This window comes from Peromyscus eremicus, chromosome 1 (assembly GCF_949786415.1).
Source record: "Peromyscus eremicus chromosome 1, PerEre_H2_v1, whole genome shotgun sequence".
Lineage (NCBI taxonomy): Eukaryota > Metazoa > Chordata > Mammalia > Rodentia > Cricetidae > Peromyscus > Peromyscus eremicus.
Genome location: NC_081416.1, coordinates 22847103 through 22872864, shown reverse-complemented (window position 1 = coordinate 22872864; position 25762 = coordinate 22847103). Strand labels below are relative to the sequence as shown.

Sequence of the window (25762 nt, the reverse complement as noted above, 5' to 3'; positions counted from 1 at the left end):
TTAGACTGGGTTGAAGCAGATCTGGAACTCAGGTGGCACAGAAGCAAATCCATTAGCAACTGCAGTGGTATCAAGGTCTTTTGGGTCAACTGGAGATTTCAGATTAAAGTTCTGTAAAATGGTGGTCAGGAATAAAAACAACTCCATTCGGGCCAGGCCTTCTCCCATACAAATCCGTTTTCCTGCAAATTAAAACAAAAACAAAAACAAAAACTGAGTAGCTCGACCTTCATGTTGGGGAATTGAACCTGGTCTCCCAGGTGATAGGCGGGTAGACTGACAGCTGTGGAACCTGCGTGGGACCAGACTAGACCCTCTACATAATTGTGTAGCTGGGTCTGTTTGAGGGGCCCCTGGCAGTGTGATCAGGATCTATTCCTAGTGCATGAGTTGGCTTTCTGGATCCCATTACCTGTGGTCAGACAATTTGCTTACCCTTGAGGCATGGGGAAGGGACTTAGATCTTCCTCAACTGAATGTACCAGGCCCTGCTGTCCCCCAACTGGAGAAATAATCCTTTTGGTGGAGGGGATGGTGAGTTAACAGGGGATGGGGAAATGGGATTAGGATGAAAGGGGGACCTGTGGTTGGTATGTAAAATGAAGAAAAAATTGTTTTTAAATAAAAAAAACCTGAGCATAATTAACTCCTTGTATTTGGCTGAGACAAGCACTATGTTTGCAACTATAATAGAAGAGAATTTGTGTCAGCATTTGATAGACTGGATGGGTGGATGATGGATGGATGGATGGATAGATGCATGGATGGATAGATGCATGGATAGATGCATGCATGGATGAATGGGTGAGTGGGTGTGTGGGTGGATGGGTGGGAGGATGGATGGATGGATGGATGGATGGATGGATAGTTGGGTAGATAAGTGGAGAATAGAGGACACATTTTTCATGATTTCTAATATTGGGAAACACAGTATTAAAATTCTTGGATACAAAACTTTAGAAGGTGCAATAGTAATACTGAATACTAGACTTCTCATCCACAGGGTGAAAACAAAGGAACATTCATTTAACTGCTCATGGAGATGAGTGGCCATAGTGAGCCCTGGGACTTAATGGTGCACAAAAGTAGAGCTGGTGTACTCCATAGAATAGAGAATACAGCAGAAGAGGCAGAGTACCACTACTTTAAAACCAACACCAGTATAATGGGAGAGACTCCCATTGAAAGAGAAAAGGAAAAAGAGAAAGTCTCGCAGCAGAGGCAGAAGGCTCTCCGTCCTATAGAAAGAGAAATAGCTTAAATGGGCAGATAATCAGGATCCTTCCCAGCTGAGAAAATTGAAAGAAAACCTTCACATATCAATCAGCAAATACTCAGAGTACTAAAGCCAGGAGCCATCTTGAGAATGGCCCTAAATTGTAGAAATTAAATTGTTTGTGGTATTGGAAGACCTGACATCATCACAGAGTCCCCATGGACAGTCCTCAGCTACAACTGGATATGCAGTGGCCACCAGAGACAGTTGCTTAGAAAAGAATCTTTGGTGTGTATGGAATAAATCTCCTTCATTGACTTCTGTATTTAAATACTATCTAGTTGGTAATGCTATTTTTCAGTGTTGTGGAAACCTTAGTAGGTAGGGCCTCACAATAGAATGTCAGTCACTGAAGGTGGATCTTCCAGGTTTATAGTCTCCCCCAATTCCAGCCTGCTATCTGCTACATGTTCAGCCAAGATGTGAGGATGTGAGTGGTCTCAGCTGTTCTCTCCAGCCACCTACTTCCATGTCTCCTTCTTCATAATAGACTATACTCCCTCAAACTTTAGCCAAAATAAACCCTTAAGTTGCTTCTTGTTAAGTGTGTGTTCACAAGAACAAGAAAAGTAACTTGTACAAAAAACTGGTACCAAACAATAGACTATCATAAAGCTAGCTGCCTTTCTCATAGAGGGCAAGTTGTTTTCTTGTCTAAGGAGACTTCAATTGTAGCCCAGTGATATAGCTAGACACACAATCCAACTGAACTGTGGTCTAGCATTATGAATCAGTTTAGGAAGTGGTCTCCTATGCCAATGTGTTCAAGACTACTTCCTACTTTCTTTTCTAGCAGATTCAGAGTAGCTGGATTTATGTTGAGGTCCTTGATCCACTTGGACTTAAGTTTTGTGCACGGTGACAGATATGGATTTATTTGCAGCCATCTACATGTTGATATCCAGTTTTGCCAGCACCATTTGTTGAAGATGCTTTCTTTTTTCCGTTGTGCACTTTTGGCTTCTTTGTCAAAAATGATTTGTTCATAGGTGTGCGGATTAATGTCAGGGTCTTCAATTCGATTCCATTGGTCCACATGTCGGTTTTTATGCCAGTACCAAGCTGTTTTTATTACTGTAGCTCTATAGTACAGCTTGAAGTCAGGGATCGTGATGCCTCCAGAGGTTGTTTTATTGTACAAGATTCTTTTGGCTATCCTGGGTTTTTTGTTTTTCCATATGAAGTTGAGTATTATTCTTTCCAGGTCTGTGAAGAATTGTGTTGGTATTTTGATGGGGATTGCATTGAATCTGTAGATTGCTTTTGGTAAGATTGCCATTTTTACTATGTTAGTTCTGCCTATCCATAAGCGTGGGAGATCTTTCCATTTTCTGACATCTTCTTCAATTTCTTTTTTCAGAAACTTAAAGTTCTTGTCATATAGGTCCTTCACTTGCTTGGTTAGTGTTACCCCAAGGTATTTTATGTCATTTGTGGCTATAGTAAAGGGTGATGTATCTCTGATTTCCTTCTCCGCTTCTTTGTCCATTGTATATAGGAAGGCTACTGATTTTTTTGAGTTGATCTTGTATCCTGCTATGTTGCTGAAGGTGTTTATAAGCTGTATCAGTTCCTTGGTGGAATCTTTGGGGTTGCTCAAGTATACTATCATGTCATCTGCAAATAGGGAAAGTTGACTTCTTCCTTTCCAATGAGTGAACACTCTAAAGGATCACTAATATGGCTCAACAGATACAATGTTTTATCTCAGAGACAGTGCATGGACATCAGGAATGGTGATCAGATCTACCATGCCAAGAGAAACCAACATGTAATGTTCAAGGGATACCTACAGTTTACCTTGTTACCTTAGAAATAATTTTTTGCAATTGTATTGATACATATAAATGTAACATGTAGTTATATATAAATACCATTGAATGTATAGGTAACATCTATGTATGTAGATATAAAAATGCAACCTGCTGAGTCCATTAGTGTTACTTGTTCGTGTATGATTTATATGATTTCAGAGTTGACCAATTAGTATTATAAAACTAATTAGGAGGGTTGTAATGGGGATGAAGATTTCTCCCACTCTTAGCATTCTTTAGTTGTCTATTGCTCTTTGTTTATGGAAAGAAGTCCATGAGATTTACTCCTTCCCTGTTAGCATATCTATTGGTATTGTGGTTCTTTCCATGTCATTTCTAGGAGACATAATTTCAGAAGGGAGGGAGGCAACCAATATACTAGACCTAGTTATGACACCCATGATCCACAGTCATGGCCAGAATATAAAATATCCCCAAGAGTGCAATAGTGGCACACAAGTCCTGGTAACCAATGGTTGTTCAATTGGTCTTAAAGCCCCTCAACAGGAAGGAAATACTGCCCAGTACTAGAAAGCTTCCCCAACTGTAACTAGAGTTTTCCTGCCTTGCCCACAGTCAGGACAAATCTCTGTCACCTGCCAGTCCAACAGCTGCTCAGACCGAACCAAGTAAACACAGAGACTTATATTGGTTACAAACTGTATGGCCATGGCAGGCTTCTTGCTAACTGTTCTTACAGCTTAAATTAATCCATTTCTATAAATCTATACCTTGCCACATGGCTCGTGGCTTACCAGCATCTCCACATGCTGCTTGTCATGGTTGAAGCTGGCAGTGACTCTTTCTGCCTTCCTGTTCTCTCAATTCTCCTCTCTGTTAGTACCGCCTATACTTCCTGCCTGGCCACTGGCCAATCAGTGTTTTATTTATTGACCAATTAGAGCAATTTGACATACAGACCATCCCACAGCACCCAACTTTCCTATGCTAGTGAGGTCATAGATCTACACTTTTTTATACCCACAAGTGTAGCTCTCATATTCATAAAGGAAATTTATATTAGCAACAAAGAGAGACCTTTACAGAAAAACCACAACTGATCAAAATGCAGAGAACAATTTATCATTGGGTGCCTAGCTCCAGTGGACACATCTACCACACAACTGCTACAGCTGAGGCTCGGGGAACATTGAGGAAGTGGGGGAGGGTGTATTGTAAGATCCAAAAGACCAGGAAATCATTTTGATTACCTGTTGAGAAAGGAAAAAAGTAGTCACTTTTCTTAAAGTTGCCATTATCATCCAAAAAGTGACCAGGATCAAATTTCTCTGGGTTGGGGAATTCTTTGTCATCATGTAACACAGATGTCAGTGATGCTATGACAGTGGTACCCTGGAAACAAGAGGCATAGACAAGTCAAGTTATATAAATGTTACAGAGGTAAGAGACATAATGGGGTGGACATGTCATAGTCAAAGCTTCAAAGGAAACCATGTCTAAACAAGAGCAGAGGCATATCTAGACCGACAGATCATGTAACAATCAAGGATGAGTTGGGATCCAGTGGCAGTGATCTTGATACAGTGAGCTCCAATAAATTTTGAAGTTCTAAGTAATGGAATATTCATTTATGGAAAAGCTTAACACTGGTGTCTATCACCACCTACTGTTCGACTTTACCACTGTTGCTATTGCATCATGCATATGTGGAATGTGGCTTAAAATGTAAGATTTTATGTATAATACCAGAGGTATCTGCTCATAGGAATGTTGCATGTACATGTCTGATAAAATTAACAATGACTTCTGGAATAACATGGCCAAAAACAAATAAAACATCACTCAGTTTTTTTCCCTGACACACAGTATAGTTGCCTTAATTTTAAAATGTAGATGAGATATTATGAATGAGAGATTATTTCATTTAGGATTACTTGAAAAAAATTAAAGGATGACAAACTTAGAAATTTCCTGATTTTGTCAAATTCCAGTCAGGGTCATCAGTTTACTCGAGAATAAATATTGAAACTGATCAGATAACTCACTAAGCAGGATATTAATGAGCTGTGATTGGGTCTTGCCAGAGATTTTATTAATTACAAAAAGAGCAGAACCTATACAATGGAGAGATTTGAATATTATCTTAAGGCAGGAAGAAGTAGGCATATCCACTAATACTATAGTTAACATATGCTAACCCTCCATAAAATATGTGAGTCCTATAGGATATCCTTTGTACATTTTTCTTCTAAAGTTATAAGGGGAAGCAAATTTCTAGAGGACAATGATACACAAACCAACCCTGAAACTGAGTACATGAACTGAAAGGTTTAGTGGGTCAATATGTGAATTCCCTAAATGTGCCCATACACTTCTCAGCATCCTGATACAATCCTAGAAGAGTCTTTTCAGAGAATGACAATTTGAACTTTCGGTTTTATTTGAAAGTGTAAACAATCAAGAGAGGCTTTAAATGGAATGTAAATTTGGAAGACCTAGAATTCCACAAACTGAGACTTGTTCTAAAATCTTACTGGAAATAGCATAACGTCCACCCAGATTCCAGATTTAAGGTGTTTGTATTTCTCTCATCTTGTGGGGACAGTAAATTTGGGACACTGTAAATTCTTAAGAATTCTAATATAGTCCGATTGGGAATATATGATATATGGCTTTGTTAGTTTAATCTCCCTGAAGGTTTTTATAATATTCTCTGCAACATTAGTAGTCTGAATTTGGAAGATCCAGTATCTTGGGCTTATGATTTTATTTCACTCACTCATTTGAGATGAAGGGCATTAAGGTGCAGTGTAGACAAAGGAAACTTACCTTGGGAATGAGATAGTTTCTCAATTTAATATCACAGGTCACTGCATGGGGCAGGCTGGTGGGAAGGAGGTCAATGTATCTTTGAATCTCATGCAACACAGCATCCGTGTAGGGCATGTGACTCCTGTCCTGCATGCAGGGGCTTCTGTGTCTACCAATCACATGGTCAATCTCTTCCTGGACTTTGGCTGGTTCAACACAGTAGACAAAAGACAGAAAAGGAAGTGGCACATTAGTCACAAGTCAGGGCTACTTGTAGCAAGATGAAGGTGCCTGGCAGCATTATGAAAGCATAATATATGCTAATGAAATGATGGTTGCTATGATATAAACACTTCTATTATATATACTAAATGTCAAATACACAGCTCTTATATATCAATTAGCATACTTAAAAATCAACATTAACTATTACTAACAAATAATAAACAGAACAGCAAGTCAAGAATATCAACTCTTACAGAAGAAAACTATTGATCAAACATTATTTGTACCAAAACAATGAAGTATATTCAAAAACAAATTATAATGGTACTGTGTGCATATTTGTATGTAGTTTCCAAAGGTATGTAATACCCTCTTACCTCCAAAATATGGCCACATACGGTAGCTAGAGTTTTCCTGCCTGGCCCACAGTCAGGACAAATCTCTCTCACCTGCCAGTCCCACAGCCGCTCAGACCCAACCAAGTAAACACAGAGACTTATCTTGGTTACAAACTCTGTGGCCGTGGCAGGCTTCTTGCTAACTGTTCTTATAGCTTAAATTAATCCATTTCTATAAATCTATACCTTGCCACGTGGCTTGTATCTTCATATGCTGTTTCTCATCCTGGTGGCTGGCAGTGTCTTTCTGACTCAGCCTTCCACTTCCCAGCTTTATTCTCCTCCTTGTCCCACCTATACTTCCTGCCTGGCCACTGGCCAATCAGTGGTTTATTTATTGACCAATCAGCAACACTCTTGATATACAGACCATCCCACAGCAACATACAATTTCTCCTGAAATTTATGTTTACATTTATATGTAATGACTATTTCTTTCTTATCCATCATTAGAGAAATTAAATTCTTCTTCATGTGGAAATAATGGTTTCATACTCTCTAGATGTATTGATTATAAATATTCCTCAGTCCAGTCCTCATAGGGCAACTTTGGCTTTATACATTGCTCAAACCTTTGTGACTACATTAAATCTGTGCTCTAGTAAGAAAACAATGACTGTTGTCATTGTTGATGCTGTCTTGTAGTTAACTCTATTTCTCTTTATCAATTTACATTTTTTTCTTCTACTGGAATTATTTTACAATATTCAGGTAGATGATTCAAAGTCCTTCAACACTTGTCCAATTACTGGGAAGTCTCAGACTATCAACCACTTATTTCCCTTTTGTTATTGGTTCTCTCCTCACACCTTCATCATCCATTGGTCCATTCTGAACTGGATATTTTCTAGGTGTGATGCTAAGCAGCCTCCCTGACAGTCTCATCCTTCCCCTTGAGGTCTCCAGATTCCTATAGGATCTGGGTTCTCTAGATTTCTGGAGGACTTGGGTTCAATTCTCAGCTTTCAAAAGGTAGCTTATAACCACCTGAAAATTTCAATTCTAGGTATCTGATGTCCTCTTCTGATCTCTGTGGGCATCAGGCATGCACATGGCACACACACACACATAAATGCAGGCAAAACTTTCATATACATAGAATATTTTTAATTTAAGATAAAATTAGAACACTCCCCCAATAATCCATCCTATGTTATATAGTATTTTATGGAAATTTATTTCTAAAATTATAAATGAAATTCCTTTAGAAATTCTGCCCAAATAGGAATGTCTTTTTAATGGATCTAAGCTTTTGGAATAATTTCCAGGATTATGTCTCACTAAATTCTAGAATTGTTATTTCTCTTTCTGTAAGGAGAGTTTCTATTCCAAAAAAAGAATTGTCAGAATAAGGAAAATTATCCTCAAGAATAGATATTCTATTCAATATGGCTTTTTCCAATTTAAAGTAATTTGCATTTTGAAAGTTTGTATGGACAAAATCCCTTCTCATGAAATCCAGGCACTAGAACAATACTTTATTGATCTTTCCTCCTGCCTTCCATCTTCACTTCTATGAAGCACCCTCCTCTGTTATGAGCTAAGACATCCCATTTCAGTTCTCCTGATAAATGTAACAGATTTTAGGGGTATAGAATGTTAAATTATGAGGCTTCCATGAGACAAACAAAATCAAGGACTCCTGGGTTGTCTTCCTATTCCTTTCTGAAACTCATTAGCTTCCCACCTGTGTCCTTACCAGTGACTTCTGGGTACTTGAGCAGGAGCAGCAGAGAGTACCTCAGAGTTGTGCTTGTTGTCTCTGTCCCAGCAGCAAACAGGTCTCCTGCTGAGAAGATCAAGTTTTCAGAAGTAAACGCTGTCTTTGGGTTGTGCTTCTCCTGGGAATAGTTTGACTGTGTTAGCCAGAAAATTATTTTCCGTATAATTATTACAGTGAATAAAATGACTTATGTGAGAAATTTAACCTGACAGACCCTGGAAAGTGCAGCAGGAAAAGAAACTGACATATGTTCAAGAGACATGTAGACCCACAGACCCATATTCACCATCCACACCCAGTTTTCTTGTCTGGAAAAAGATCTTTCATGAGACTCCTCAGGCAGTGAGCCATGCAGGGTACCATCTTCCCAGAGACATAAACCAAAGAATTGAGGCCCATTTCCTTTTTTAAAATATTTTACTCAAAACACACATAAGAAGGAGGAGAAAAGGCAGACAGCACGTTATGTGAGGGGTAGTCATGAAGGTGAAGGTCTCAGTTATAAAAGTGGTAAAGGAAGATGGAAGGTCCCTCACTTTCATGAAGAAAGTATCCTACTTGAATAAGGATAGTAAATCCAGGACTCAGATAGCATAAGGGTATGGTTCAACGATGCAGAATGGAGAGCTCACAAAACAAAACAAAAAGAAACCCACATTATTATGATGAGTGCTAACAACATCCAATGAAAATAAGTGGCTTTCAATAAATGGAGCCATGACAGAAGCATTTATTCCCATAGGTGCCTGACAGACATCCATCTTTAATTCCATGTCCATGTCAATCCACTTGAAGTTACACTCAGTTAAGGCTCCTTTCATCCTTGGCACTAATCATTCCCTTCTCACACCACAACCTACACCTTATAATTCATTGGAAATACCATCACTTGTACACAGCCAATATTTTAAGATTTAGATCAATCTACAGACTCTATAGGAAGTCTGGCTAACTTGAGCTGCTTTTCTAAGTTTCCATACATAGTCTGCAAAGAAAACATTCATCTCTATATCATGTTATGGCATTTTTTCTGAGAGTTTTGGAAATATTTGCATTCCATGAGCCCATTGTATCATATGACTTTTCAGCTAGATTATTTTTGTCTAATAAAACTAGCATTAATATATTCAAACTACTTAACTGTATATTTTCTGGGATGCTTACTACAAATTTATGTACACATTAGGCAGACAAAGTGGCTGTCAAACGTTACTGGTCTGAACCATTTAAATAAAACAGAGACTATATTCATGGAACAAAAGATACTCAAACAATCAAATAACTGAATTGAGTTTTATTAACAATTTACCTGCTCCATTTTGATCAGGAAGCAATCAATAAAGTCCCGAGGATTGTTAATATCCAGTGATTTTTGGTGTTCTATTAATTTTGCCAAAAGATAGTGTTTTGAAATAGTGAAATTTTTAAGGTATTTTCTGTGACTTCCTGGTAGATAATCAATCAAAGCAGGAAAATTATTACAAATCTACAAAAGAAAAATAATAAAAGTTTAAAACATAAGATGTATATATGTGTATCTTATAGTGGGCCCTGGCCAAAAAGAATAAATACAAAAATAAATAGTATATGTCATTCATCTTGATGAGTGATTTTTATAGTGTATATAGAAATCCTCTTTGCTTGTAGAGATGTCAACACAAGAACATAATGAACCAGCTCAAACATGATAACCACTGCTTAAGTTCTCACATAGTTGTTATTTCATATATGAATATTATATCAGCTCATTCATTTTCTACACAACCTCTTCATTACAACCTTGAATACAAAATGGCATGAGATGATGTGATCTTCATTGTGTAGACTGCAACAGAGATGAAAGGACTTGGGGTATCCTGATTGAAATCACAGACATCTTCCTTGCTACTTAGTTTCTGTCAGCCACTCTCAGACACAGAACAAGAATTTTAGCAGTGAGATTCTTAAAAATTCTTGAAACTTTATCTGGCAGACCAGCTGGTGATTTTTTCAAGATAATTAGACAAATTGTCTAGTTCAGCTCAGCACAGGGAAAAGTTTGGTAGGATCCAGACACTACTCATTTTGTCACTCCTATGACAGCTATTTTGCTACTTAGGATGTCAACTGTTTATTAAATATCACTGCCATACTCCAGGAATGCTGGTAGATTCAATGATTCCAAACACTGTCCCTAACTGAAGAAAATAGTCTCATTGCAAATTATATTTCTAAGTGTTTTGATGGCAAGATCTCTAAAGTACTGAATGGATCATAAGCCTTGTTGCTAACAGATTTCAAAAATGAAACAGATATCCACTGAGTTATGGAGGTATCTCTGAGCATTGACCCGATGATTTTTAGAGAAAGTAATTTGAGGTTTATGAACACAGTTAACCGTTCATTTTTTAAAAGAATTTTTTGGAAATTTGGGGAACACATACCTCTAGGTGTTTTGGGGGGTTGTTGGTTTTGGGTTTTTTGGTTTTGATTTGTTTTGTTTTGTTTTATTTTGAGGGAAAAAGTGAACTCACCTGTATCCAAGGGGAACTCAGAATCTCTACATTTTCATTTAAAATGTTCATGAGGGTAAGAAATTCCTGATCTTTATAATCAAATCGCTTCTGGAAAACAATGGAGCAGATGACATTGCATGGAGCACAGCCCAGGATGAAGGTGGGATCACAGGGTGAGCCTGAAGAGTTGGGAACAATTGTAAAATGCCACTGAAATATATGTGTGTAAAACACTATCTCTTAACAAGTAAAAGAACTTATGACAATTTAAGCAAGACTTACTGACAAATGGCCTGGTAGACAACAATATGCATTACATCTGTGAATCATTTTTATGTTTAATATGATTTCAGTGATCTGGTCATCTATCCAATTTATGAAATTGAATATACTCAGTTTTCATCTCATACCTTTATTGATTGGCCTGTCACCCCAGGTGTCTGCTGTTTAGAAAGGGAAAATGGGATTTTTTAAATCTTCAGTACTTCAAGACTTCTGGGGGGGGATTCAAGTCTGTTTGTGAACCCTCTAAACAATATGATACAAAGATGCATGGGGATAGAAGGCAGGTGGATCTGGGAAGAGGTGAGGGTGTAAATATAATCAAAATACACTGTACAAACTTCTCAAAGAATAAATAAAAATGAAGGGGAAATGAATTTCTCCCAAAAAAGAGGAAAGGGAAAGAATAACAGGAACTTAGGAAAACTTATACATAGGAGTTGAAGGCTCATGTCTTTAGCCAGTGGGGTATAATAAACAGAGAGATTGTGTTAAGTTCATGCTTTCAGAAAACTAACATGAAAAGGAAACACAACTATGTCATGTGAAATGAAAATTGTATAAATAAATATTAATTATAAAATAGATTTCTTAAGGTAAAATTAAGATCAGAACCTTTGTTTGAAATATGCCCCCAAAAGAAAGCAAACTGATGTAGGGAATAGATAAAGTTTTTAATTCTCAATTTTATGTGTAAACTCCCTATGATTTTTTGATTTAAAAGGAAGAAAATGCCTGTGATGATTAATAATGATTGTCAACTCGTCAGCATCACCAGAGATAGTGGCTTGTGAACGTGTCAGGGAGATGAGAGGATCCATCCTAATTGAGGGAGGCACCATTCCCTAGACTAGGCTGCTAGACCACATACATGGAAGGAAGCTGGGCAAGCAGGAGCATCTTATCCTCCAGCCTTCACTGCGCTGACAGTGTGACCAGTACACCTCACTGATTCAGGCTCCCCTTCTGTGACATCCCATCCCAATAGATTAAAACTAGAAACGAGGATACCAGAAAATCTCTTCTTCCCTTCAGTGGCTTTTGTCAGGTATTTTATAGCAACAGGTGAAGTAACTAACATGTTGTCCATCATCTCCTAAATTCCTTACATTTTACCATTTCTGTATTCTTTGAGGAGGTCTCTGTAACCAAATTACTAAAATCAAATGATTACACTTCATATAGAAAGTGTGCACAAAACTAAAATCCATAGACCCTAAATTAAAAGTAACTTGAATCAAAAGTTATTTGGATAAAAACTAGGATATTGACAATAAGAAATTGTTAGTTGTTTAAATGTCACATGCTTTTAAACACCATAACATTCATGGAAATGCTATATCAATACATATTTTATTATGTCAAAGGAGGAAGGAGTTTATTTAAGAAGTGTCTTATGTTCATGGGTATGGGTAAGTGGCTAGGAGTATATGTGAGACTGGGCATGTGTGTGTGTGACTCAGAGAAGAAATCTGGCTTTTTTCCTCTTCTTTCACTTAATTTGAAAGATGGCATTTAAACAAGGTCATGTTTCATTGTGAGAAGTGTTTCAAGTGTTTGGAAACTTGAGAGTGAAAGAAGACAACTATTGTCATAAATATATTACCCCAAATACAACAAACAGAGGGAGGTGAGATGAATAAATGAAGATGTAGCCAATAGTGAAAGCTAGTTGTATGCATCACTGAAAACTTAACATTAATGTTGTAGAATCATGTAATAACATATATTTATTCAAAAATATAAATCAATAGAATAAAAGATTAGAAATAATTCATTCTGTCTTGTATAAATTATGCTGTGCTTTTAGAAGAGAATGAACTGATAAATCTTTACTAAGATATAGTAAATCTTTTTGTTTACACTGCATCATCCACCAGAACTTTGTGCATGGACCTGAGATATGTCAGTTGCACAACATAGTCCAATTAAAGACAATTATACCATCTAGTTACTTTTCTATACAAGTGTGATACAGTGATTGCCATCATATTCACAAACCAAGTATTTGCTAGTGAAATTAATATTTATGCTGAGGGAAATTATTGTCCCTTAAATCATCAAAAAATGAGCTTAATACCAAAATTCATATCGTCATTTTGTTTCTTGAAAACAAAACAGATGGAAAAGATCTAGATTAAATGATGCCTTAGATCCTCTACAACAGATAGAATCCCACCATAAAACAAAAATCACAGATATAAAAACTCTCCTTTTTTTTTAACTACAAATCACACTTTCCATATGAAGACTGAACCAGAACACAGAAGGAAAGCTCTGAAAGCTCTGGCTACCCTCAAAACTTCTCAAGGACCTAATAACAAGACAGAAGTTTATGATGAGTAACACTCACCATTGGTTTTCCTCAATTCCTCCACAAGACAGCGAGCTTCCTCTTGAACACGGTCCTCAATGCTCCTCTTTCCCATTCCAAAGTTCCGCAGAGTCATGAGTGAGAAGCGCCTCATCTCTTTCCAGATCCTTCCATTGCTGAAAACAATGCCTAAAAGAAAGAGCAGAAATGAGTAGGGACATACCAAGTAAGGAAGATGGGCTAATGGGTAGTTGCCACATAGAAAGCCAAGCTGGGTCTGAACAAGTTTTCAAGATTATATTCCATCCTCAAATTCCCTATGACCACATCCCAATATATATACCTGGACAAATAGGTGCATAGACATGAAGAAGTATGGATATGTAGGCACAAGAACACTTACCATGGCCTTTAGCAATCTTATCAAACACTGGAAAGGTTCCTCTTCCAGCGAACTCTTCCCCATGATCAATCAAGGCTTCCTTCACAACTTCATATCCATGCAACACCACAGCAGGCTTCCTGCCCAAGTACAGAGTGAACATGGGACCATAGACTTTTGAAAACTGAAAAATAAAAAAAGGAATTAAGAGTGGAGCAAAAAGATATCAGTGTTTGAGAGGCCATGCCTACCAAAAGACTAGGTAGGCTACCCATGGACCTTCTCCACTCTTTCTATTACTCCAGAACCAATTATCAAGTTTGTACCTAGTGCTGTAGCAGAACTCCAGCTGAAGCTTCTCCCCACAACCTCCATCCACACCTCCTGTGGATACCACAGATCATCCATCCCCACCTTTCCCTCTCTGCCTCTTGGCTATATCCCATACCTCAACTAAACCACAGGCCACATCTCCCAGCAGACCAGGTAGGATGCCCATGGGCCTACTCCACTCTCACTGTTACCCAGAATCAATACTCAGGGTCATGTCTAGCACTGCAACAGACCAACTTTTTCTGGCCTCCTCTCCCCACAGCCTCCAACATCAGTAAACATTCCAATGAGTACAGCAGATGAGCAGGCTAGGAAAAGAACCAACACACTCTGAAAATCTGAAGTAGAAACAGAAACGAAGGTACAAAACACCCAGCCAACCAAGATAAACCTAGAAATTCGCACCTAGACCTATAATCTCCTCAAACCCAGATGCCTAGACTCTACTGTAAGAACCCAATCAATAACAGCCAGGACAATGTCTCCACTGAAGCCCAGCTGTTCTAACAAACAGACCCTGATTATTCCAGCTTAGCTAGAGCACAAGAAAAAAATCCTTAAACCAATATGTGACGATGATAGAGGTGTTTAGAGGAAATGAATAAATCCCTTAAAGAAATTCAGGAAAACAAAAACAATCAATTGGAGTAAATAAATGAGTCCCTCAAAGAAAGCCAGGAAACACAAACAATTGGAGGAGATGAATAAATAAAGCCAAGAAAAAATGAACAAGTTTACGTAAACAAATAAAACTGTTCAAGAACTGAAAATGGAAATAGAGCAATAAAGACAACACAAATGAGGGAATTCTAAAAATGGGAAGTCTAAGTAAATGAACAAGAAATACAGAGGCAAACTTCACCAATAGAATACAAGAGATGAAAAATATCTCAGACATTTAAGATACAATAGAAGAAATAAATGCATCAGTCAAAGGAAATGTTAAATTAAAAACTTTTTTATCCTGTGTATTTTCTTTTTTAATAATTTAATTTAATTTTACATATCAGCCACAGATTCCCCTGTCCTCCCCCCTCCCTGCCCCCCCCATATTCCCCCCACCCTACCCCCCATTCTCATCTCCTCCAGTGCAAAGACTCCATTGGGGATTCATTTCAACCTGGTAGATTCAGTCCAGGCAGGTCCAGTCCTCTCCTCCCAGGCTGAGCAAAGTGTCCTTGCATAAGCCCCAGGTTCCAAAGAGCCAACTCATGCACTAAGGACAGGTCCTGGTCCCACTGCCTGGGTGCCTCCCAAACAGTTCAAGCTAATCAACTGTCTCACTTATCCAGAGGGACTGATCCAGTTGGGAGCTCCTCAGCTATTGGTCCATAGTTCATGTGTTTCTATTAGTTTGGCTATTTGTCCCTGTGCTTTTTCCAATTTTGGTCTCAACAATTCTCACTCATACAATCCCTCCTCTTTCTTGCCAATTGAAGTCCCGGAGCTCCACCTGGGGCCTGGTTGTGGATCTTTGCATCTGGTTCCCTCAGTCATTGGATGAGATTTCTAGCACAACAGTTAGGGTGTTTGGCCATCCTATCACCAGAGTAGGTCAGTTTGGGCTTTCTCTCAACCATTGCCAGTAGTCTATTGTGGAGGTATCTTTGTGGACTTCTGGGGGCCTCTCCAGCACTGTGCTTCTTCCTATTCCCATGTGGTCTTCATTTATCATGGCCTCTTATTCCTTGTTCTCCCTCTCTGTTCTTGTTCCAGCTGGGATCTCCCACTCCCCTAAGCTCTCTTTCCCTCAATCCTCTGATCTTGAAAATGTCTGCAGGCACACTGACAAATGGTCTGAGCTTCCTTATGTCCAGGGATTTGGGGGTCTGTGCTCCCGCCCCTCCCTTTGTAGCCAGTGCTTGAAGTCCCAAATCTCATTGGCCAGGGTTAGGGCACCTCTAGATGCCCTTTCAACCAGGAGTTCCATGATTGAGTCCCCTTAGTCATGTCACCCCAGCTCCTACTAGTGAGCCTGGCCTACCCCTTCCCCTTCTTCACTGACACATACTCCACCTAGTGGCCAGCCTTCTTCCCTTTACCCACCTCTTCTTCCTTCTCCCCTTGATAACAAAGGTCAAGGGTCAGCCTCTCCCCATTACCCACCTCTCTCTCTTCTTCTCCCTTCTCCTACTGCCCCTCCTTCTCTACCATCCTAAGCTCCACCTAATAGTCAATCTATCCCCTATATCCCTCTCCTCCCTTCTCCTTGCCTTCTCTACCCTCCCTAATCATTACTCATACCCTTGTCCAAATCTACACACTGGCTTACTCCCCCGAGTGCTCTTCTGTGGCTTCTCATACATGATCCTGGCAGATCCCTCTTCTCCTCTGGTACCTCTGAGAGCTGTCCATGTGCATGTCCCTTTCTCCCTCCAAGATCTATTCCAAATCAAAAAGCACTGGGTATGGTGAAGCTTTTGGAGCATAGGATTTGTAGAATACAATATTTGGGACCAATGGACAGCTATCTCCAGTAGGGAAGCCTGTAGGTAGTCCTGCTGCAACACCTTCATGCTCCCCAAAAATTAAATTCAATGGCACACAAGTTACTCCTCCCCTGAAATTCCAATACTAGCAGAGGTAGGAAAAGTTTTATTTATTTCATACATATTAATAGATCTGGGCCTATAAGCTTTGCTGCAAACTCGGACCAGCACAGAATAGTGTCAGACTCAGTTAAATACAGAAATGTATATGTCCACTGCATGTTTGTTTCTGACTGGTCTTGAACATGTATGTTTACTATGTTCCATGTGTCTTTATAATAGCTCAACTGTTACTGCTGCAAATAGCTATCTGGGCTCAGAATTTACCTCTGGACTTTCTGGCCACTGAATCTAATGTAATAACAGGAATTTATATGTCATTAGAGTATAAATAATATTAAAGTTGTTTTTTGCTGTTCTACTTTATTTAAAAGCTGACTCTGGAAGTGGGTTATGGCTCAGCCTTTTTCAGACTCACGCAGGTTTTTAAAATATGTCTGAGGTCAGAACTGCTAGGAAGAAAGAAAAAAAGCAGAGTAGCTAAGGGGTTATTGGCTTACAAGTTATTGGGTATGGTTAAAAATCTGAAATATCTGTAACAAGATTAACTTAAAACTCTTAACTTAGAGTTGGAACCATTCTGAGAAACAACACATGGTTTGCCACCATCTTAACTAAGAGCAGCCACAAGGGCAGTTGCCATTTTGACTCGGGTTGGAGAAGGTGGATATCATGGTTTCACTACCACCATAACTGAGGTAACCACATGGACGGGGCCAATCAAGGAGACAACAGATCTCCAGATACTTTTAAGTTGGGAGAAGATTTTTGTATTATTCCTATCCTGTCTTAAAAACGGTGTTTATAAAAGAGAGGATTTAAAACAATGTTTGTTTAATAGGGTTTTAAAGCTGCATCTCATTGTGTTCATATACAAGAACATGTTTTGCAAGCAGCCAAACTTTGTAACATAAGAGTAATCCACTTGGTATTGATTTTAGAGACACTGGATTATTTACACTGTTAAAACATGGTTTTGCCTTCTGCAAATTATGGTTGTCTTCTTTCTTGAAATGAAAAATACTTTCATTTAATATTACCTGTAGTTGGAGTTTTTTTTTTTTTTTTGGTCCTGTCTGGCCCATGGTTAGGACAAATCTCTCTTACTTACCAGTCCCATAGCCACTCAGACACAACTGAGTAGACACATAGAGACTTATATTGTTTATAAACTGTATGGCTGTGGCAGGCTTCTTGTTACCTAGTTCTTTTATCTTAAATTGACCCATGTCTATTAGTTTATAAGTTTCACATAGCTCGTGGCTTACTGGTACCTTACATCTCATTTGTCATGGTGGCAGCTGGCAGCATCTTCTGCCTCAGCCTTCCACTTCCCAGAATTCTCTTCTCTGTTTGTCCCACCTACACTTCCTGCCTGGCTACTGGCTAATCAGTGTTTTATTTATTAACCAATCAGAGCAACACATTTGACATATAGAACATCCCACAGCACTTTTTTTTTTAAAGGAAGGTTTTAACTTTTACATAGTAAAATTACAGATAACAAAACAATTATCAAGCAAGAATTGTAGTTATAATATCTAGTTTATTTGGCAAAATTAAATAAGATAGCCTATCTATCTTATATTTGTGAGTCTAAGGTTTTATATCTAACTTATCTTTTATCATAACTAAGGAAAACTATAACTAGTTTTTAACTACATCAAAGACCTCAGAAGTATATACTATTACCTGAGAAAGAGGAAAAGGATGTAAGCAATTTTGGGGAGTCTTGTAAAAGTAGATAGAGACAGCTGGCAGCCTGGATAGTCATCTAAAGTTCCTCTGTAAAGTTGGGGCATCTGTCTTTAGCCCACAGGCCTAGAGTCTCACAGTTACTTTTTTTGTGTGTCCTGTAGAATGTCTGGCAGTTTCCTCTGCTAAGCAGGAACCTGAAGGACCATTTTGCCAAGCAAAGTTCAGTGGTTGCCTTTCTATGGGTCCTGAATGTCAAGTCAATCAAGCAGTCCAGGCAAGAACAGTTTCTTGCCCAAATGGCTATTTTTGTCAAGGTGAATATAAACTCCATATGGAGTGTCTTCGATGCCCATCCTCCTCTCTGAAGTAAATTGGTGCTGCCAGGAGCAGACATGTCTCATTGTCTAGAAAGTTTAAATTTTTAAAAATATTTTAAACGTCATATTCTGTAGGTCTTTGATGTGTTTGAAGATTACCTGTCTATCCGAAATATATCTATGTATACCTAGAAAACTTAACACTACTATAAGTTTGATTATCATAGATGACTAATTATTAATCTATTTTTTAATTACCTATTACAATTTTAAATGAGCTGTACAAACATAATACCTTAAAAAAGAGTATAAATATACATATAGTATAACAAAATTAACTTTAAATTTGTATCAATAAACTAAAATCTATAGCAATGTATAACATATTTAAACAAGTTGTTGCTCTTTAAAAGTAGGTTCAACAATCTACCCTTTTATCCTATCATATATGTCAAATGTGTTGCTCTGATTGGTTAATAAATAAAACACTGATTGGCCAGTAGCCAGGCAGGAAGTACAGGTGGGACAAACAGAGAAGAGAATTCTGGGAAGTGGAAGGCTGAGGCAGAGAGATGCTGCCAGCCACCACCATGACAAATGAGATGTAAGGTACTGGTAAGCCATGAGCTATGTGACAACTTATAGACTAATAAAAATGGGTTAATTTAAGATATAAGAACAGATAACAAGAAGCCTTGTATGGCCATACAGTTTGTAAATATTATAAGTGTCTGTGTGTTTATTTTATAAGTGGGCTATTGGACTGCCAGGACTTGTCAGGACCCAGAGAAAAAACTCTCCAGCTACAATTACCAGAACACACAGTTAAGAGATCTTAAACTTCTTTAAAAGGGAATTTTAGAATTTCATAAAAAAGATTAAATAAACTGGATATTTGTATGAAACAGTTTTTAAAATGTTTAAATGTAGAAGTCTATGAGATGTTTTAAATTTTATAAGATATTTTATTACAATGTCTTTGTTAATATATAATTTTGATAAATAGATAAATAAAAGGCTAAAACTTAGGACCACTGATAAACACCAGAGACTTAGATATTCCTATCGTATGATACAGTAATATGGTGACCTAATCAGTCTGGAAAAAAAAAACAAAGAAAAAAGAAACTTGGGACCACCAGCTTAGCGAATGTCTTTCCTTACTTAAAGTCTATTCAAGCTAAGAAATACTGATTTAAAGGTCTATATGTCTAACCTCCTTGTTTTTGCTAGCATTGTTAAGCTGTAGATATTTTGGTAAACTAAGTGATACAAGAAATTTTTATGTTCTAGAGTGTAAGGATCAAAAAGGTTCCCAATCTCAGGTTCACTTTGTTTTTAAGTCTTATCTTGATACTAAAAGAGTGTCAAGTCAAGATTGTTAATTATAATATAAACTGTTAAAGATGATTAAGCCTTGACATGTTTGGCACCATACTTAACAGATAATGGTCCTGTCAGAGATTTTCTGAATATGACATTTAAGATATTTAAACTTATATGACAGATACAGACACCTAGATCCTAGCAGTGACCCCTAAAGTCACCAAAAGAACAGTGGACACAATAATGGATGAATTCATCTGGACTGTGGTAATGGTAACCACTGAATAAAACTGCCTTAATGCCTCACCTGCCAGGGCTCAGCCCAAACTGTAGACAAATAGGACACTAGAGAGTTGGTTGCCCTACTTTGCCTAGACAAAGTAAGGGCAATCCCCCACTACTTCTAAAGAAAAGCCTCTCATCTTCTGGGCCTGGCAGCTAAGACTGTTGTCTTGGTACCCCTGCACCCAATGGCCTGGAGAGCATAGGAGCCTGGGATAATTGTCTAAGTAAAGGACAATGGATTAATCTCTGTCATTTTGGTTGGTCCTCAAGTCTTTGATCACATTGATGGCTAGGCTAACTGCAGTTTTGTCAGTTAGGCAGCAGCAGACAGTCAGCTACTCCTCTCCTCTCCTCTCAAGGCTATAACCACCTTGGTAGTTCATTAGATAAGTTAAAGCTATTAGGTCTCTTGTTTTAAAAAGGCAGACAAATTACCTTCTCACAGACTTCATACTAAAGCATAAATGGGTCTCAGATGTAGTTTCCCACTAAAGAAATATGCTTTGCTATGATTGTTCTCAATAATAACTATTTGTGTTGCTAGTAAATGATCAAACTCCATAAAAGGTCTAAGTTGTGATGGTCTAAGAAAAATCTTTCATCCACATTCTCTCTATCCACCTCCCTATGCCTTTTGGTGACACTGGTCCTGCAGCTGCACTCTGTGGACAAGCTGAGTTTGCCATGATTTCCTCTTCCTCTTTTAAGCCTGACTTGGGCTAGACACGTGGTGCAGTCTTTCTTCCAGCAACAATGGGCATCTCATTGTCCTCAGCTCTGATGGCATCTGGCTTAGGAAGAGGTGCCATAGCACACTCAGTTACTGTAACTACAAAATTATCTGAATGACTCCAGAAGGACAAGAGGACTTGGTAGAGTCCTTGGCCTCTTTCCAGTGCCAAATCATTTCAGTGGCTCAGGTCATATTGCAAAATTACAAAGCACTGAACCTCCTCACAGCAGACAGAGGAGGCACCTGCATGTTCCTGGGGAAGAGTGTTATCACTACATCAACAAGTCTTGCCTGATGGAGACCCATGTCAAATCTCCAAAAATTGGTGGAAGATCTCAAACATTGTAACCAACCCACTTCCTCTCCTTTATCATGTTAATAGCAAGGGTTTAAAGAAATTTGTTTCTATCACTTGGCAGCAAGCCAAGGAAATTGTAAAGAAATGTCCTAATATTCCTTTTATAACCAAACTCTGCTACCTGCAGGAAGTAATCCAAATGGTACTCAAAGAAGTGAAATTTGGCAAGTGGATGGGTTTCATTTTGGGGAGTTTAGAAAACTAAAGTATGTGCATCATACCATAGATATATATTCAGGATTTCAATGAGCAACTGCTTTGAGTTCTGAAAAGGTTTATTGTGTAATCACACCTTCCATAGAAGTTATAGCTATAGAATACCTGTACAAATTAAGATGGACAATGCTCCAGCTTATGTCCCTAGTGAAATGAAACAGGTTTTGCATACAATAAAATAAAATATATTACAGGTATACCACACAATCATACAGAACAATCAGTTGTAGAAAGTAATGCTTAGTAAACACAAAGGTGTGATAAAGACCCCCCAGAGATAGACTGCATAATTCTTTATTACCTCTAAATTTTTTAATAGTAATCAGAAAGGAACAACAGCTGTGGATAGACATTGGAGAGTAGAAACAACTGCTAAATTAAACCAATCTATATATTTTAGGAATGTCTTCACTTCAGAATGGAAGTCAAAGAATATGTTGTATTGTGGAAAAGGCTATGCTTTTGCTTCCATGGGAAACAAAAAGTTATGGTTTTCTTCAAAACTAATGAAGATCAGATATGACTGAGGGAGACCTCTTGAAAATCTTGACCACAGTCATGAAAAAAACAAGAAAGATGACAAAACAGGTGGCATATATGTTTTCCCTCTTCATTGGAAGAGATCAGAGACTGGATGAGACATAAAAACACTTGTTGGCCACAGAGTCCTCATGACTTATTATTATAAGCCATGCATGAGGCATGTGGAAGCACATAGATTAATAGGAATTGGTTTAATTTATGTTATACAAGCTAGTTAGAAACAGGCCTAAACAGGGGCTAAGCTTTCATAATTAATAATAAATCTCTGTTTTATGATTTGGGGACTGGTGGTACAGAGAAAGACTTGCTACAGCACATGGCCTACATGGATCTGCGCCAGGTCTTCTGTGAATATGTCTGTTAGCTTGGTGGTGCTGTGGGACTCCTAACAGTGGTATCCAGTGTGTCTCTGACTCTTTTACCTGCTCTTTGGACCCTTTTCTTCCTATCAAGCTGCCTTGTCAGGCCTGAATATCAGAGCTTTTGCCTTGTTTTATTGTATTTTGTTTTGACATGTTTGGTTGTTGTCTCCTGGAGGCCTTCTTTTATCTAAACACAAATGAAGGGGAAGTGGATCTGGGAGAGAGGACAGATGGGAAGGAACTGGGAGAAGGGAAGGGAGGGGAAACTGTGGTCAGGATGTATTGTATGAGAGAAGAACAAGTTTAAAAAAAGAAACATATGATCAGTAATTCTGGTATCTTGCATAATGTAACATATTTTCCTTAAATAAGAATACAAATGTTATGATGTCCTATGTAGATAGAAAGTAATTAAAATCCGAAGGGAAAATTAAATGCAGCTTCTTCTTCAGATAAGAGAAGGAGAAAGCGATGAGTGTCTTTTCTATGCACTATGCTCAATTATTGTTCGTTTTGTTTTGGAGACAGGGTTTCTTTGTGTAGCCCTGGCCATCATGGAACTCAATCTGTAGACCAAGATGGTCTCAAACTCAGAGATCCACCTGCCTCTACTTCCCAAGTACTGGGATTAAAAGCATGTGCCACCACTACCCAGAAATATGCTCAATTACTACAGATATTATCATAATAATTTTATATATTCTACCACATGTTGCATCAATATTTTATTTTTATATATAAGTATTAAAGAAATAGTAATAACTTTCACTTATGAATGGCCTACAATTGCCAACCTAGTTGGTAAACAGGTTTCAGTTAACTATTAAATATACATATTTAGCATTTACTATCATTCTATATTAAAATAAAAAGAGCAGAAATATCACAACTTATCTTCCAGTGTTCCAAATATCAAATTGTAGAAATCACAAAGTCAAACACATGTCTAGTCCATGTTTCATACTTGAGCAATTAATTTACCATCTGCTGATGCTCACCTTGAAATTAATACCCAGGTGGCTGCTTCAGCATAGTCTACAAGCTCTCTTCATAGAGGTCCTGGATCAGAACTTCCAGCATTGGCTAGAATATTCTGTAATTTCAAGTGATGTTAAGATGTGTTCATCACCCAGGCTGCTTTGCTCTCTGCAAGCATTAAAGCTGTAAGCAGCAGGAAAATGTAATAGAATTCACCTACTATCATAAAAGCAACTACTTGGAAAAGTCAAGGACTTTTCCAAAGGTCAAGCCATGACTTAAGAAGTCTTGGTGATATTTTAGCTTTTGTATACATATTAGCCAAATCCTGCAATAATTTCCTTGTATGCTATGTATGCGTCCAAGAACTCATAACAGTGTATTTTATCTGAAATGCCTATCAAGCATCCAAGGCCAAACGAGCTCCTGAATTAAGGTAAATTAAGCTCAGATCTTCCTTTCTTATACAGCCTTAGTGGTATTTATACTAACATTATAGACTCCTAACATTTTCCTAACCACCCCTTGTAACACAAATTGTTAGAAGGTCTTGTTAATAAAAATAAACCCTGGCCAGGTATTGGGGTTAACCCTGAAAGATCAGAGAAACAGAACCAGCCACAGCTAACCTCACCTTGCCAATTCCTCAGCTGATCCTGTTTCCTCAGCCTGGAAGCCTCTGGGTCCTCATCTTAATGGACCTCAGCTGAACTGCTGCTAAAAGCCTAAAAGCTTAACCCCTAGTTCCTGGTCCTCATGCGTTACATACCTTTCTGCTTCCTGCCATCACTACCTGGGATTTAAGGCATGTGTCACCATGCCTGACTGTTTCTAGTCAGGCTTTGAATTCACAGAGATCTGGATGGACCTGTACCTCCAGAATACTAGGATTAAAGGCGTGTGTGCCACCATTTTCTGGCCTCTATGTCTAGTGGCTGTTCTGTTCTCTGACCCCAGATAAGTTTATTAGAGTTTACAATATGTTGGTGAACAAATTATCACCACAAACACTAGGATTATAGTTTGAGCACATAAATTTCCTTTTTCTGATATATTAAATGATTTTAGCTCTTAGTTGACCTCCTCCTTTATTATTCCCCTTTTGGGTTATAAAAGAAAGCTTGATAATCACTAGCTGAGGAAAACTCTTATCAGCCTTTATGACCCTATAATAATGCAAGCCGGCTGACCTTGCTTTAGATAGAGCACTGCTATTGGGTGGGTATGTAACAGTAAACCTCAGAGACTTAGAGAAGATTGAAAGGATTTTGACTGGACAACTAGATGGAGAACTAGAAGAATGAGATGGAAGATGAGTAAGAGCCAGATGAAGAAGAATGAGATGACGAAGACCAAGATGGGGCAGAACTCCAATGAGAGATTTAAGATAGAACATAGAGGGAACAGCAGATAAATGTAGAGAGAAATCAGGCAAGAGAGGAGCTAGGCATGAGAACAGAACTGTAGCTGTGTAGATAGAATTTTATCCCAGAGGAATAAAGTAGACAGACAAAGAGCTTGGTGTACTTAGATTCATTTCCCAAAAATAATTTGTGCCAGTAATAGCTTCTCTTCTGGGCCCTGGGAAGATTATTAAGGTAGGTCCTTAATAATATTTGAGACATTACAAAGAAAAACTCTCTCAAATTGGCAACATTTTCCAGAAACAAATTATGACATCATGCCACATTCTTGTCCTCAGAAACCGGGTGTGGTCAGACTCAAAAGAACTCTAATAGCAACTACTAGGCTCCGTCTGACTACTTATTCTTATCATTTCTTACATTGTTCAGACCCGTAACATTTCTGGACATTGAACAGAGGTTAACCTTGCCACAAAAGTTCTATTTGTTTGCCAACTCTACATACAATGCATGGCTAAGATATGTGAAGGAAATCTCTGTCTAATTACATCCTCTGTTTTACCTTCAACCAGCAGCCAAAAGTTTTAAGGAGGAGAAAAAACATTTACAACTTTTGCCACACTGTGATTTTTATTCTACTAAACACCATCTAATGTATAACTATCCATATCACATTACCTCATTCTATGATTTCTGACAAGGCTGTGGGAAAATGCAGCTGGTACATCAAGCTTTGGTAACAAATTTACAATTGTGTGTTACATAGAGCAAGCCCAGCAATATATTTCATTCAAACAGTGATCCACTTACTTCCCTTTGAATGCTACTCAGAAAACCAAACATATACTTACATCCCTGAGTGACTTGCTGATGTTTTTAAGATCTATCTGAAGAATATTTCCAATGATTGGGAGAGGAGTGGGTCCAGGAGGAAGCTGTCTTCTCTGAGAGCTCTGCCTCCATAGTGAAAGGAGAAGCAGACATGAGAGAACAAGCCCCAGAAACACACCTATAACCAT

The 25762-nt window shown here is 38.2% G+C and overlaps 1 protein-coding gene across 4 annotated transcripts; it reads right to left on the bottom strand.

Annotated features, from left to right (window-relative positions):
- On the bottom strand, positions 1 to 25762 carry LOC131896219 (cytochrome P450 2C42-like). 4 transcript variants are annotated; one of them, XM_059246835.1, is made up of 9 exons: positions 25580 to 25762; positions 13703 to 13865; positions 13339 to 13488; positions 10722 to 10882; positions 9518 to 9694; positions 8185 to 8326; positions 5881 to 6068; positions 4302 to 4443; positions 1 to 182 (listed from the first exon to the last, which is right to left on the bottom strand). In XM_059246835.1, exons 1-9 carry the CDS (start codon positions 25760 to 25762, stop codon positions 1 to 3), a joined length of 1488 nt encoding a protein of 495 aa, XP_059102818.1. The 4 variants fall into 4 exon arrangements, with proteins under 4 accessions (XP_059102818.1, XP_059102819.1, XP_059102821.1 ...); XM_059246836.1 differs by having other exon boundaries at positions 25595 to 25762; XM_059246838.1 differs by lacking the exon at positions 9518 to 9694 and having other exon boundaries at positions 25595 to 25762.

Bases quoted from the DNA above. Each gene is read 5' to 3' on its own strand.
- LOC131896219 (XM_059246835.1), bottom strand. From the start codon at position 25,762: ATGGTTATAGGTGTGTTTCTGGGGCTTGTTCTCTCATGTCTGCTTCTC. The intron at 13,866-25,579 runs GTTTTCTGAGTA...TTTATTTTTCAG, and splicing joins GGGATGTAAGTATATGTTTG to TTTTCAAAAGTCTATGGTCC. The intron at 10,883-13,338 runs GTGAGTGTTACT...CCAACTCTTCAG, and splicing joins GGAATTGAGGAAAACCAATG to GCTCACCCTGTGATCCCACC.